Raw genomic sequence first — 17,682 nt, forward strand, 5'->3', positions numbered from 1 at the left:
ATAACTACATGCAATGTTTTTGGAAAAATTGATTAACCATGCCTTATGCAAAACGCGTCTTAATTGAAAAATAAAATATTTGTTTCAAAATAAAATATATGACAATATTTAAATATAATATATCCTAGACAGACCAATCATCTCCGTACAGAATCGTTTTTCGTATACAATGATACCTATCATTGCATTCAAATTTAACCTACCCTAGTCAGAGGTCCACCCCACCCCCTAATGTACAGAAGAGTGATACCCACTTACCCGCATTTTTTAATTTTATTTATTTTTAATACATAATGTCATTGGGTAGGTAAGTTAGGTTAGAAATTGTGAGAGGTGTGCACACCGCAACATTAACGGTCCGTATATCTATGTACTATATTAACTTAATTATTCATTGAAGAAATTTAAATGTTTATGGTTTTGAGTACTGTTTTAAAAATCTAATGGCCAGAGATTTAACGGCTGAAATACTATAATTTTTGACGGTGTGCGATGTGTGAAAATAAAAGTGATTTATAGCGATAAGCATGTCAAGTCATACGGTTCGTATAGTCAAATAATTTTTTTTCACAAGAACTCCAGACAATCATCATCCTCTAATAGACTATTAACAATACGTTAGACCATAAAAATGATGTCATTAAGCGGTCATATTATTTTACTTTTGAGTCACATACGTATTAAGTTGAATAGAAATGAAAGTTACCGCGTCAACGCTTAGTTAGTAGATTAAAATAAAATAAATTATGGACAATTTTCTGAAAGTAAATTCGCTTAATAGACTTTAATGTTATATATTTGACTTGTGGCAGTTGTGGTTGCTTATTCGACGCCTCACGTTAGACTCACACCGGCACACCGCACTAAAGTATGAAACGATACAACTCAATGTTATCATACCGTCGAAGATCAATCGGCTGCATAATACCCGTTTGGCAATGAAGAATCATCTTGTGATATTATTGCTTCCCATGAATTTTACTTAAGTAGTAATTTTACCGATCATCTATACCTGTTACACTTAGGTACTTCTAAATGTATAATATGTTAAATTGTATCATAGTCTTATACCTAGTGCATTAGTGATAGCCTAAACTTTCTTATATTATACGCGTATATTAGTTTTGAAACTATACATTAGCTATTTAACTGGCAAAAGGTAACGAACAGAACTTTATAATGTATCGAATGATAGTGCGAAATTTTACATCCATATAGTAGTTGTCAGTCAAAACACAAATGAGAACAAACCATAAATCAAGACAAATGCATACAGCGGTCAAAAATTAACACAGAATGATTCATTGTTTTGCCACTACAATGTTCGTAGCTCATATTATAATGTTCATTATAAATCTTTATATAAATGAGATTCATATTTACTTATTCAACGATCCACGCAGAATTATCTTAACATACGAATTATAGTCGTAGATTTTTTCTTATATACTATAGGTATACCTGTATACCTATTACGTTAAACATCACAATTTTGCTCGATTGAAATTTTGAATTTCTAAAAACAGCCATTTTAGATCACGTGATAATTGATGAATATGTGTATATTAGTTAGGTAATAGTTTTTTTTTTTTTTTAAGTGACCTTCTGAAATAGTTAAAAATATTAAAATACAAGCTTAAATTTGAAGTTTGAAACCAAAGAAAAATATTGAAAATCAAAAAAATTGAATTATTTAAGCAATACCAGCGTTTAAGATAATATGATATTTAGATAATTTAAATATCTTTGTAAAAATCATTGATCTATTAATATAAATAATTTTTTTTAATTATCCAAGTATTATAATAAATACTACACCTAATATTTCGGTTTATATTTTTTAAATAATTTTTCAGAACTATTGCCGTTAGTATAAAATTTTTTAAGAGCTCAGAAATTACTAATAAGAATTTTGATTTAAGTACATCAACATTTTCAAATAAATAATCCACTAAATAATTTGGGATGAAAAGGGGGTGGGAATCGCCTTTGAGAAATAGAAGTTTGTATCGTCACAGGACACTTTTCAAGTGATACAAAAAAAAAATCAGAAATATAAAAATAATATAGTCTTCAAGATACTTAAAAATCAAAATTTCAAATAAATGTACTATTAAAGGAAAAAAATATGGAGTTGAAAATGCTTAAAAAAAAAACCATTCTTTTTTTTATGAATTATCCCGCGGCAACTTAGGCCATTGGGAAGTGGTTGGTACTGTAGATTTATGGAACGGTAGGTGTGTTACACGTGGGAGAGTTTTGGCAGAATTTTTATTGGGGCACCCGTAGGTTTCTGTCATGCCCCGGAGTGGGGGATGGCGGCCATTCTGTATATTATATATTATGTTGATCGATGAATATAGTTGATATCACAAAGATAAAATAATATAGTAGGTATAATATAATTTGATCTTTGACACTTAATTTGTATTTACATTTGACTAATTAATACAAATTCTAGGTGTGAAGCTATTGAATAGCAGAGTGAAAGAAAATCGTCGTCGGGACGTGTAAAATGCATATAGTTAAGTACCGAAATATACTATACATATTATTTGTATAATAGCTGTTTAAGCTCACCAAGTTTCGCTTGTTTAAATATACACGGTGAGTAAACAATTTAAAACCACTTCACTAAAAATAATTAACAGCTATATTATATTATTATTATTTATTCGATTACTATGACATAAACTCTTCGAACCAAATAGTAACTAATGTGATTAGATTAAATAAATAATTTTAATAAGTATTTTCAAAATAACGGTTTAAATAATTATTATTTAACGAATTTAAGAAAAAGCATACTACCTAAGAACATGTACATAAAAATCGATTTAATTCTTCAACGTTTTTTTTAAATATAAGTTAAAACACGAAAATCGTTGAGAGCTTAATTGTTAATTCCATCACACTCGTTTATCTCCAGAAAAAAAAAATGAATCGAACATTATAATAATATTTTATATACTTATAGAACACGGGGCGTGAACATGTGCGTTTATAAACTTACACATAAACACTTGTCATTAATCTGTCCTTGACCCGATATCGTGTAATAAGATTATGTTACTAGGTTTTTAGTTATCGAAAAAAAGAAGTTCAAGGGCAGTTACTATTTTCACTACATTACATCTCCATAATATATTATGTAGTCTGGTAACACATTAACAGTATTATAGGGATGTATATTATCTACACGATAGCCGCTACAGGTGGTCCTAATTTATTTATTGTTATCAAAACCACTCCGGCCCATTCATCATTGTTGTTACTTTAATCCCTTTATTATTTAAATCATTTTCATTGGTTCATAAACTACAATTATTTATGTTACAGTACCTGAGGAGAAAACTGTTTTGTGTTTCAACGAGTTAAACTGATATGACTTAAGTTAAACAATGAAAGAAATGTCAGTATAGTGCAGGCTTTATCAAACTTGGATGAATAAACTTCAGTTATTTTTTTTTTATGTATCCATTGTTAATAATGAAAATAATCAATTTTTAAATTTAAATTTGAATGCATATTACATAATACATCGCGATTATCATAAAGTGCGAAAAAATCATGAAAACTTAAGTTTAATTACTATAATACATAAAAAGCCATAAAAATTTATTTTCAAAAAGTATTATTAAGTAGGTAATAACTAACAATCTGGATATTATTTAATTAAGGTACATTATTCTCTTTGGGCAGATAAGACAGATACATGGGGAGAAGACTGAATAGTGATTCAGTGGTTGAGGCAACGAAAGTTCTACATAGACTGGAAAAGCTGGAAAAGAAGATAGTAATCTATTTATACCTTTATGGATTGTAATAATAATTTCTGTTTTTACCTAGCACCATTATGAAGGTATAGTTTGAACTAATTCAGCTACTTTTATTTTTTTATTCTTATCATTTATTCTACATGCGTTTTTGTATTTTTAACAAATCAAAGTTTTTTGTTTTATTAAATAAAATAAGACATTAATCTCAGCCATATGTTATCTATATCTACAGGTATTGTGAAGTTTACAATAGTTTTATCAGATTAACGTAATATATTTATAAATAATTTCTTACATGAGTACTTTAGGTATGAACAATTGAGATAAAAGTGGATACTTAAAAACGTAAACAATTACAAGTTTAAGAAGTGTGATTTTGGATATTAGGGAAACAACATAGATGTTCGATATAAATTTTAATTCATTAAGGAAAGTGGTGATGATTGGCAGAGATTGATCGAGTGGTGATATGTTTGCTGTGATTTCAGCGTATGATGATTTTCCTTTTCAGTTTGAGTTTGAACTAGGCCCTTCATGCCCACTCCTGTGAGATGCAGGTAGTAATAGTACAGAAGTAAACATATTGTATATTGTACAAAGTCAGACGGCGTAACGTGCAATACGTCAGTAGGTAAACTACACATGGCATTTCACCAGATTTTGTAGTAAATAATCAAACTAAAAATTGTAATGACGTCGGAGTCAATATACAATATTAAAATTGTCACATGGTTTTCCTTTCAATGTCGTGCCAAAATATTTTGACATGGCTACGTTTTATCACAATGCTCGTTCTATATTATAATTTATAGGTACCGGTACAGTAAAAAAAAAAACAAACATAAAATAAAGTGATAAAAATTATATTATATACCTACCTACTTCAATCCAACAAATAATAATATACCATCAAATATCATGTTCATTAATATCAGATTCTTCACCAAACAATATCGCCTATATTATATGCACACAAAAGTCAAAAATTACTATAATATTATCCACAAACCCGTGTAATTCAATTTGTTTATCCTTTTTTTTTTTACAAATAATAGTGTTATACTATATTGTGCTATATATTGGTATTTTGTTTTTTTTCAACAACAATTATTATTCAATGCTTTTGTGATAAAATGTTTGAAACCACAGTTCTTAAAACAGTTATACATTAGGTATTCAATGATTTTTGCATGCGAGCGTTAATCTTTGATTTTAAAATAATTACTTAGTATTTTTTCATATACCCGTAGAAATATTTGGATAACATTAAATCACTATAATATACGTTTTTTTCTACTGAAATTAATAAAGTTAATCGTAGATAATAATTTAAAAATATCAGATATTCGGTATAGGTAGTTTCTGTACAATTTAAATGATTTGATTATCAATTATTTTCTATTAGTACTGTCACAACTCGCAGCCGCGGATAATTATAATTTGTTATGGCCTCTCTCGGACGACAATATAGAAATATTTTTTTTTTTTTTATTAGGAAAGAGCCCTCGGCAGCATAGGCCATTGGGCTTACAAAATATGAATAGCTTAAATTAAATATTTACAGTAAGAAACGTACACGAGAGAACTTAATTCTAGATTTTGGATTGAAGGTTTGCTGTTGTGATGAATTGGATGATGTCTGTTATGGCCTTGGTATGATTTTGAAGTATTTCGGGATAATATAGAAATATTATTGATACTAATATAACAACAATAATGTGTTACATAAAAAAAGCATGATACGTGTGCAGCGACGCAGCGTACTTATTATAGTTTATTATTTTATTATCATGTGGTTGCTGTTGTTTTGTTCGGGCACCCATCGGCCATCATTCGTAATACGCAACTCGCGCGGTTAATGACACTGAATAATAGAGATTTAGTTGTGCATTTGAACCGATACGGAACTGTTCAACTTTCATTTATGAATGGCCGGTGGTCGTATGATGATAATAGTATGATAATAATATTATAATATTACACTCTACAACTATCAATGGAGCGAAATTCATTATGATTCACCTCGTCGAGTCCCCGTCGACGGTTTTTACTGAACAGGACTTTACTATATAATGTAATATTGTTATCGTGACGCAACGACAACCGGTTCGATTAGGTGTGTGTATGTAATAATATATTATATAGATAGTGGAATCCTAAGTCGAAATCTATATCCTATACCAACTTGATATAGCTGTTGCCGCCTCAAATCAGTATGCGACTACCGATTACACATACAGCTGCTGTATAGTTGCGCTACGACCGTTTTGTTACAATATTAAATTACTATAATATTAGTTTAATCATTTAGTACGTTATATTACACAATATACATATATTTTTATACTCAATGGAATGGTATAATTCATCCTTCCTGCTCACTTTCACCGACATTGCATCCGGTCCATTGACTTGACCGTTAGTTAATCGATTTTTAACACACACATATACCTTTACTAATGATTTGTATGAAAAAAAAAAATAAATAAATGAGTGAATAAATAATACAAAATTACAATGTGACCAAAATATTAAACGGAAAGAAAATACACAAAAGAAATCTCCGGCGATGGTGCATTTTTTTTTTAATTTGTCGCTTCCGTATAGGTACTGTAGGTATTTTCTACGACCATAAAAATGCGTTTATGGAGTATACGCGTACATGCGAGGCCATTGTTATAAATTATGCGAATAACCAATTATTTGTGTACAAAAAATGAATACGAAATTAATGCGGTAGACACATGCATGTACAACGGTGCATGCAGCTACTATAAGCGTTATGTAAATTTTTGATTTATCGTTAAAAAAATAAAACTGGCACGTAATTACATGTCAAAACAATTTTATTACGTTTTCATAGAAATTCTTCAACGAATGTACTATATTGCAGTATAGTTTTGTCCAACCCGAATAGTATAATCTACCCTCCACTTAGGACCGAAGCTTGTCTATTCCCATTTTCGACTACAGTTTCAACAGCTCATGAACATTTTTTATAATTCTTAACATACACACATGGCATAGGTATTCCTATAGAGTCGAAAGAACTAATATATTTTTTGAAGTGATTAATAAATTTTTTATTTTAAATTTATCATAATGTATAATCTCGTCATTCGCAGAGGTGTTCCAATTAATTTTTTTGAGAGTATATTATATCATCAAATATAAAAATTTAAAGCAATAAAAATATTTTTCTTATGGTTTATAGCCTTATAAGAGTAAAGCCGGTAAAAAGTTGTACATTTTAAACCAAATCTTTTATAAATCCTCTTTTTAATACGTATATTTCGTCAATCTTTACAAATATTGTATAATAATGGTATAACATCGATTAAGATTGAGATCATACGCAGTATACCCATAATATTGAAAAAATCTTGTGAGTATACGGTGTAGGTTAGGTTAGGTTATATTTTTAAATTTTATTATTCTTATCATTTTTTAAGTTTTTTACTTTTTTGAATGATAACATAGAGTTTCAATTTCATATTCCAAAGCAGAATATTTTTCTAAGTATTTTGATTCATAAAAATCGAATTTAGGACGAGTAGTTTATGAGTTATATGTATTTAAAGTTTAGCCAAGCGGAGTAGTAGACAAACATTTTGCGGGATATCCCCGTACCACTCCACTCTGCCAATCTAAACTTTAAATACTTATAACTCAAAAACTACTAGCCCTAAATTTGATTTTTATGAATCAAAATACTTAGAAAAATATTCTACTTTGGAATATGAAATTAAAACTCTATGTTGTCATTCAAAAAAGTAAAAACTTAAAAAATGATAAGGATAAAAAATATTTAAAAATATAATTTTTTAATAAAAACGTTGGTTTTTTAACAACTTGAAACCATGTCAAAAAATATTTTGAAAAAAGTAAATACTTTTCGAGATAATTAATGTACCCACTTAAAAGAATCACTCTGTATAGTATGCCCTATGGAAACACCTCTGGTCATTCATTCTATACTCTAGCATGTTTCGTGAGGATTTACCATTACGAATCTCCTGAAATAATAGAGATATTACAATTTTGGTTTTGTTATTAGCTTCACAGGGATAAAAACTACAATTATTTCATTTTTAATTTATTTTAATGTTTTGGTAAAAAATTTAAAGAATATATTTTATTTAAAGATAACCATTTTGTAGAATTTATTTTTCTGAAAATATTGACGTTTCAAAATTGTATTTTCATTAATTCCTTGATTTTAATATTTTTTCTAGTTTTGAGGAAATAAAATATGATTATAGCTAGGCACACTGAAATCGTTCAGCTGACGTACGAGCACGCGCGTGGAGCGCCGTTTCATAGGTTTGATAACACTACATTGTTAAATAATTCACAATTTTTATCGAAACTAAAAAAAAAAATTAAAAATCAGGAAATTGATCAAATTTTTAAACGTCAATATTTTAAGAAAAATAAAATCTACAAAATGGTTATAGTGTGATTTTTTTAGGAAACAATTAAATAAAAAATTTTTGATATATCCATTATTTCGGAAAATATTACAATGGATAAATCTTCGTGGGGCATTCTGTATATTATGATAAACTATTTTCTCGTTTATCTTATTACTAAAAACCATGTAACTTCACTAATAGTTAAATATGCATATAAACTTATTAAAAAAATTAAATATTTAATTACTTATTAACATGGATATATTCGTGGTATCACATTATGTACATAACTAATATTTTTAAGACAACAGCTGTCGGTATAGGTACCTACTTTCTTATATTTTTGTTTGAGTAAATAATAATATTGGCACCAAAAACATCATATTCAAAGAAGTCAATAATACCGGTGAAATTTCAATAAGTAGAATATCCTGTGTAAATATATCCTAAATACCGGTGCTTTAATTGAGGAGACGTGGAGTGGGGTGAAGAATTTTATATTTTAAGATGCGAAAAATCTAACTTTTTATACATGGTTTTTAACTTATTTTTTTAACTATTACGTAGTGACTCACGCTGAATTATCTAACCCAGTCTATTTTTATTCTGCCGTATATTGTTCTCAGGTGTTACACACTCAAGTAGGTCTCACTTTCTTATTATCTCTATCATATACTATAATAAAAAATGAAATGATGGTGATGTCATCAAACGTGATTATGTACGTGAGCAATACTAATTGTTGCATACCATCGCAGTTCCGATTAAGCGTACAATCCGATTGCACACTAATTTTTTGTCCTCTGTCCTGTAAAATATACATCGATAATTATCACCGAATTAAAGAACACGAGATAAATACAGCTAGGATATAGGTGATATTAAATTTAAAAAAAACTGTATTCATTTATAACCAATTTAATCAGTTCAATCTAAATTTTGAAGAAATGATATAATATTTTATCAAATTAAATCAATAGTTGAAGCACTATATTTTCGACAGTTATAATGATGCATACATTTTACCCCACGAAAAAAATAAGAAAACAATAATTATGTGTATGTATTTTGTTTTCAAATTTAAAATTAAAAAAAAAATTATCAAATCCTACTTATAATATATCTTTACTGCACATTGTCCACAGACTGTGTGAAACTAATCATTGATCACCTTCTATTCCTATAAATTTATTTAAATTCTGTTTACTTAAAAAAAAAAAAATACCTCTATAAAATGTCCAAAAACATTATTTGTATCTAGACTATAGTATATTTAATAAATCATCCGTCTTCATCCGTATCGTAATTTATAAGTGCATCTCGTTTTTATTTGTACGATCTTAAATCAGAAATTATTTAAAATGAATTTAAAAATATACCCAGGCAGCTAATGTATAGGTTCAGTGACATTTGTATCTGTTGGTGGGTACAGGACATCACGAATTTTGTTCTGAATTCATCCGTGTCCTATTTTTTCCCCAATATATTTTGTGCAAACAAGTCAATGTACCTATTATTAGTTTAGTGTTATATTTTTTACTACGATAATAATGTTTTAATAAAACTCATACTTACGCGACAAGATATTCGAATACAACAACGATATGATTAAACTAAAATAATTTTTCTAGGTTTTCTCATTAACAAGCTTTTTAAGTAGTATCTTCCTATAAAATATAATAATATCATAAACCGAATTCAACGATTGAATATCGGGCAACCATAAAATAATATTAGGTACCTATTATGTTTTTTGATTTAGAAAAACCAATTTCTAACGAGCCAAATATTATTTATTCGAAATACGAATCGTGTGGCAAATATTTGTGATATTTAGCTGAGTGCAAAATATGATATGTGTGTACTGTACAACACTCCTTTGGAATATCCTGACATACATCACGTGCATATATACATGTATATAATATTTATGTTCACACGCGTATGAATGTGGGACAAGTGGTAATTTCGATCGTCGTTAATGCCGTTGTAAAAGACCAATCCCATTGTCTCTTTCTCGACGACGTTATGATTTAGCGACAGTCAAATATTTAACGACCCGACCTCTAATAATTATTATATTTCAATATTATAATTATATTGTGTGTACGAAGATTTCGTTCGATGACGACGACCGTAACACCTCCTCTAAATCCAATTCTTAATAAATGCTGCACGTGTGCCTACATTATTATTATTAATAATAATAATAATAATAACGCTGTAGATATGGATAACATTTTACCCGTATACCCGCGTGCATCACTGCATCCGGTAGTACAATTTAAAAAACTGGTCAAAAAACTCGAAACTCGGAACGAAATTCGAAAAAAAAAATCTTAAGACGCCGCAGCAGTCGAGAAATGCACGAATCCCATTATCCGGTCATTATTTTTTATACTCACTGTTATTATTATTATTATTATTATTATTATTATAACATAACGTATAACACATTATACCCGCGCTAGTATACTTATATACATATACTGCAGTCGTATCGCATCGCATCGTGCCGCCGAGGTGCAACAAGGTCAAGGTTGTCCGTAAACATCACGTAATCTCGGCGGACAGTCGCGATGATGACCGCGAGTGTAGTTCGAGTCTTATATTATATATTCATGATGATAATGTTACCTACACGTGTTAAGGGGGACTCGATCGAACCCGGAGAAAACTGTACGGTGGCGTTTCAAGGATCACTCACGTTTTTTTTCTCCGTCCTCCGAGAGTTTCTCTCGCAGGACGTCCATTATATATATATACATAACTAGACCTACCAAGTATTTTATATAGCACAGTAATATTAATATATTCCCATCGATAATATCGTACGACACTTCACTCGTGTCATCACTATCGTCTCTACTATAATAAATATTATTTTATTACCGCGGCCGATACCACCAGTCGTACACGACGATATAGTGCCTCATGATGCATATGCGTACAGATGCGTACCACCAAATACTTGATTCGATCGAGCCAGGAGAAAACAGTGGTGGTGGTTTCAAGGATAACTCCCGCGCTTTTCATCGTCCTTTGCGATTTTCTCTCGCGGGTCGTCTGTAATATTTCGCTCCGAACTCCTGGTGTCAAATTAAATATTTTATAATTCGCAATCATAATTTTAATATTCCCATCGATCGTATGTCATACGAACCCCTCGTCACTCGACTGATTGATAATATTATATTTTATAAGCGTTTCTGACACCGACCGCTCACGACGATAGACGACGATAGATGTACCTACAGATATAATATAGTTTATTACAGTAACAAGGAAACATATACATACCTAGTGCAAATCACTATAGATAAATATAACTAAGAATGTCCCTACACTAGAAACACCTTTGTATCATAGAATACGAGTAAATATTCATCTTTAAAATGAAAAGAAAAGAAATAAAAAAATAAAAATCGTGATAGAAAGAAAACTAAAATTGTTCTTATAGATAGTATCTGATTATGTCCCGCATAAACTCGATTTGACCGAGCCCGGACAAAAATGTACAGTGGCGTTTCAAGGATTACCAGTGTAAATTTCTTTGTCCTGTGTGAGTTTCTCTAGCGGGATATCCGTAATATACGAATATACCTAGATATTAGTGATATTACTATATTATATTTTGTACAGCTCATACGTAATAATTTTAATATTCTCATCGGCCATCGAAAATGTCGTACGATAGCGACGATTAAGAGACAATAGTGTCGCGTGATGCACAAGTACGTCGAGTACAGATCAATATACCTTCTATAATAGTCGCCTATAAGTTTTACGTCATGTGGACGTTTTATTATAATGTATTAGGCATATGTATACGATTTCTCGGGTTTTCGTCACATATACATAAAAATAATATATCGTTTATAATCATGTACGTTCCAGATACGATATGGTCTACAAATCAGTACCTATGTATATACGAATGTGTCAGTCGTTTTAAATTCAGATCCGGCGCACGCGTGTTATAGCCCACGTGTGTGTATTATTACAATGTAATATCGCTTGCCCGGATTCCCCCTGACCGTGTTATATAAATCTGTTCACGATTCCAGTCATGATTCATTGATATTGAACGAAGCGTTTTACATTTTCTTACCGACCATCGTATACCTAAGCCCATATAAATAAATGTGTGTATATACATTATACACACATATTCAATTCTCGAAGACTTTCCCTACTCGATATATTATAATAATGTAATTGTTTTGTTTAGACGGCTGTATAAGCAATATATATATATATATATATGTATACACATAAATGTTGACACACTCTGAGTTTATTCTAATAATTCTTGACAGATAATGCGTCAGACGTGTATTGATGAATAAGCTGATGATGAATTTAATTGTAAAGAGGCTAGAGGCCAAGAAGATCAAAGACGATATTCTATATGAGGTCGATTTCCATCACATATTCCTGACATATGCCAATTTGACTTTCAATTGATATAAATACATAATCAATTATAGGTATTGTATTCGTACTGCTTTCGAATGTATGTTTAGTTTAAATGTTTTTTAAGTTCAATAAATTTGTGTAAGAACTACAGTATATCATATTGATTGTACATTAATTGTGTAACGACACCGTCAAATTTTCGGCTCATCCTTTAAGGGGTACTTAAATGTAATCAAGCCAAGTTCTTAATTATTTAAATATAAATATAAAAAAGATAAAAATAAATGTATTTAAATTTAAGTAGACCCGAAACAATACGTTCTATTTTTAAAAATAAGATAAAATACATAATTATTAAGCTCGTCTCCAAATTAAACGAGAAAAAGACAAATTTATTTACTTAACAAATAAAAAGAAAACTTTAAAAATTAGATTTGGATTTCCAAATATGTGTCATTCATTATATCTAATATATAAACATTTATATAAGTAAACATTCTTTAAAATGAACATATATTTTTTTTATGATATAATTATAGTGATATTTTCATTTTATTTAAGTTATCATACAAAATTAAACTTACCTTAAAAGTATTCAAAATTAAAAATTTAGCATGTACTTTCTTTCACTAAGGTATTTTGTTTAAATTATAGACAATATAAAATGTAAAGTTGTTATACATATTTAAATATTTTTTAATTTTACATAATATTTAATGTTTTGTTACGTATATCGTATACATTGTTAACACCAACTGTTGAAAAAAAAATCTTACTGAATCAAATTTAAAAAATATAATTATATTAACAACAAAATAGTATTTTACAATGTCATTGTACATAATGGCTTTCTTCATTAAATATTTTCGTTATGTCGCATTAAATAAAATATTTTAAATCAACTTTCTAACCTTTTTTTTTTTATTAAGTAAACACTTGGTTAAAAGAGCATACCTTAAATCCATTACTTCGTATAATAATAATAATAAAAAAAAAAAACAATCAAAATCATAATTAACTTGGACCAAAGCTCTTGTCGCGTTCATGTCTCATAGGATTATCGAATAACTATATTATTATCATATTGCACGGTATTAATATTACGTTTTTTTTTTTTTTTTTTTTTTACGTAACAAACGTCGCCAAATAGGATAATATTATATCACCACAATATTGTCAGCACGTGTTTTTACTGCAAGACAGTTTGCTGCAGTTGACCCGGAGATTGGGGAAAACATCGTTTCCCGAAACGCAGTCACCGCGCGTGTGCATAGTCGTTCACCTCGGGAAACTTCGAAAAAAAAGACGTTATGATGTATCAGAGTAAAAAAGAATTCCAAAAATCTTACTTCTCTCTAAGCAACATAATGCGGAGAGGGGGAGAGGGGCAAGCCGACCACCAGGGCGGACGTAGGTGCAGGGTACGACGATACGAACCACGGTCGCGTATTCGCTTTCTACCGGGGCGAGGTCCTCCACCTCTGCCTCTACCATGTCGACAGCGTCTCCACGCGTTCGCCGTCAAAATAATAATAATAATGATAATGATTATAATATCGTTGTCGTCGCGGTGGTGGTCGACTAGCACTCCCGCGCGCGCGCGCGCTCTAACTCGAGCGTCTGGTGGGGCAGACCCGGGCCGAAAACAGCTGCGGGGCGATATATAGGGACGGCCATCCGCATTTCGCCCCATTATCGCACTGACAGTTCGTCCGTTCGCATTCAAATCACCGAAATCTGAGAACAAAATAATACTTTAACGCATACCGACGCCGCCGTCGTTTCTATACGTTTCATATCTTCCATATCGCTGCAGTAATTAACGATACTAATATTATATAAAATGCGTTTCGCGAGTTGCGCCGTGTTGGCCTTGTTGCCGTTCTGCTTGCATGCCGCTGTCGTCGTGTCCGGCGAAAACAACTACCTGCAACAAGAAGACGCACCAAAGGAGTCAACTGGAAACGGAAACTGGGCGATGGTCGCCAGAATGGCCGACGAGTGTGCCAAGGATGTGGATACGGCTGCCTGTGTTGCCGCCAAAGCAGCAGCTGCTCTGGAGAGAGCAGCCCGAGCTACCAGTTCCGTGCAAGTGTTGCCTGGTCTTACGGTAATGAAGAACACCGATGAAGGGTCGTCATCGCAGCGGGATTCGCGCGCTCTGCCCACCGAGGACGAGCTCCGTGGACAGTTGCAACAACAGCCGTCAAAGGTAACCGACATGGTAGTCAACTCAGCCATAAGATTCCTCCAGTCCAGAACCCTGCAACTTAAGTTCCCGCAAACCAACCCCGAAGAGCTGTCCCGAGCTATCGAAGAAGGCAAGTACCAATTTAGTGTATTATTATTACATTTTATCGTCGTAGTATAATAGTGAAATGTGATCGATATTGTTTTGGCTGCCAGGGCAGCGTTAAAATCTCCTTTGTTTTAATCTTTATCGTGTTCACCGCAGGCCGTGGAAAACTCAAGAAAAAGATGTTGCCAATCTTGGGATTCTTGGCCGTCAAAATCGTTGCTGTATTGCCAATCCTTTTGGGAATCATCGGATTCTTCGCACTCAAGGCGTTGGTGTTCGGAAAGTTGGCTTTGCTCATCGCCGGACTGATGGCGTTCCAGAAGTACGCTGGTGCATCCGGTGGCTTTGGAAAGATCGCAGACACATGGAGTGCCGGTAATGTTCAAGCTAGCCCATGGGCCGCATCTGCCGCCCCTAGCACCAACGGTGGTGGTTACTACAGACGTAGCATGCAAGAGGCCCAACAGATGGCGTACAACGGACAAATTCAACCGTCCGCCCAGACCGTTGCGTAACACTACCCCGTATAAAAATGCACTTTTAACTTTACTGCAAATCACATTCTCTAAATTTTTTTCTCCCTTTCTCTCTCTCGTATCGAACAAATGAACATTATTTATAACGACTATTTATAGTCTTTTCATTTTTTTTTTTTTTTACATTTTTTGTAGTCTTGCGCATCAGTTATTAGATACAAATCGGATGGTGTGACATCTGCATGTTACAATAAATTATAATATTATCTTGCGAACGTGTCCATCGTCGGGAATCGACATACACCGTGTATGCAGACTCACGACGTGGATACGTTCGCAACACTCGGTATTAGATTATTGTTACTCACAGATAGCCGAGTAACTTTTTGCCATATTAGTCTTTAGTTTTCGTGAAAAAAAGACTTATATCTTATACCCAATACTGTAACCACAAAAAAGGCATCTGACGAAAAGTTACCGGCTCGTGTTTAGCCATAGTGGCTGATTTTTTTTCAAACACAAAAATAATTAGATTATTACCTGTAAACTCTAAGAGTTAATATAAAATTATATTATAAATTATTATTTTTTTAAGTTTGAGTAAGTCATCGATTTATTAACATAATATTATTATAATAATATATAGAATTACGTTACATGCCAGAATTTAAACTAAAATGTGTCATTGTAAATATTAAATACACATTCGATTATAATAATAATAATATATAAAATTAATTACTGAGTTCAAAAATGTGTATTTATAGTCCTTTGTTTATCCGTCGTATGCAGATGTATACACCTACCTACGGTTATATTTGTTTTGTTGTTCTAAAAATATGTATATATGTATAATATAATAATAAATACAATGGACCGAGGTGAGCGGTTGCAGGTTGGTCGTATATAAAAGCAGCACACACGTTTTGTATGTCATACGAGGTATGAATTTATTGTTTGATTTTGATAATTGACTTTGTATATAAGAAATATCTTATAGAAGAGAAACGTGTTACTTGCTATACGTTTCAATAGGAAGTCATGAAATCATTTTTATGGCTTCGGGTATAAATAGGAGGTGTATCTACAGTCTGCTAGCGTTATCCGTTGCTGTTGTGAATTTGACTTAATACATATATATCTTAATGTCAAGTAAGTAGAGTAACGCGCGCTTTGTAGCATTTTCTCACGTCATGTCAAACAATTAGCATAATAAACAGTTAATAGTTTAGCGATATACCGTATTGTTCTTAGGTATATAATATGTTTATATCACAACATGGTTTACAATCAAGATGAACAGTTTACGCAATTTTAGTATGTGTTAAATCGCTTGTTTGCGTTGAACGATGGTAAGTTCTATTATAATATACCATGTTGTTAATGTGAGCGTGCGATCGTAAAATCGACCAATAACTGAGCTATATAAATAAATATATAATATAGAACGTTATTAAATAGTAATAATAATATTAAATATATGCTTTTGGTTTATTTTTACAAGTATGCCGTAATGTATGTATATTGAAAATGTTTTAAAATGGTACATAATGAACGAGCTAAAATTATGAAAATCGAATGGTTTTTTGTTTTGTAAATATAATATTTTCGATAAATTATATGAGTAGGTTATAACCTTTCGTTAGTAGTATGTTGAAAAACGTGGCGACGCGCGACGGTTAAATAGGTTGCACAATATTTACTTTTGGGATATTACTCATCAAATTTCCGTTGTTTCTATCGCGAAATTCAGAAGAATGAGTAAAAAAAAAATTGTCCGATTAGTTCATACCTATTCCATAATAATAACTATGAATACTGTATTACATATTTAAAAAAGTTTAGAAATTCAAAAATAAATTGAGTACACTTAATGAAAAAAATATATCCACCAATGGTTGAATTTTATTTAAGATATAATTATATTATATATATCATGTTTTATTGATGTATAGTATAATGATATAAATTTTTCGTTTTTATATGTTTTTCACAACCCTTCTATCCTGTAACGTTCATCAATCATCACATCTTCGTGCAAGCATTTCAATTACTTAAGTTCTTTCTTAGACATAACTTTGCACCACGTCTAGTTTAGACAACAAATAGTTACCTTGTATATATTTCATAAAATGTTTTCACCTAAAAATCTGTTAATTTACTCAGTAGATGACTATAATTTTGTATTAACAATCGCTATTTTAAAATAGATTCTAATATAATATAGGTATTGAATAACGGTACTATAGAAATTATTCGTTTAAAATAAACGTGATAATGATACCTTCGACAGT

General features: G+C 31.0%; 1 protein-coding gene across 1 annotated transcript; it reads left to right on the forward strand.

The window, feature by feature from the left end:
* Positions 1-14,293: 14,293 nt before the first annotated feature.
* LOC107168880 (DUF1676 domain-containing protein Osi14) lies at positions 14,294-16,142 on the forward strand. The gene is made up of 2 exons (XM_015518425.2): positions 14,294-14,934; positions 15,069-16,142. Exons 1-2 carry the CDS (start codon positions 14,457-14,459, stop codon positions 15,425-15,427), a joined length of 837 nt encoding a protein of 278 aa, XP_015373911.1. The 5' UTR covers positions 14,294-14,456; the 3' UTR covers positions 15,428-16,142.
* The last annotated feature ends 1,540 nt before the right edge of the window (positions 16,143-17,682 follow it).

This window comes from Diuraphis noxia, unplaced genomic scaffold, assembly GCF_037042655.1.
Source record: "Diuraphis noxia isolate RWA-SAM2 unplaced genomic scaffold, SU_Dnox_SAM2 contig0005, whole genome shotgun sequence".
Taxonomy (NCBI): Eukaryota; Metazoa; Arthropoda; class Insecta; order Hemiptera; family Aphididae; genus Diuraphis; species Diuraphis noxia.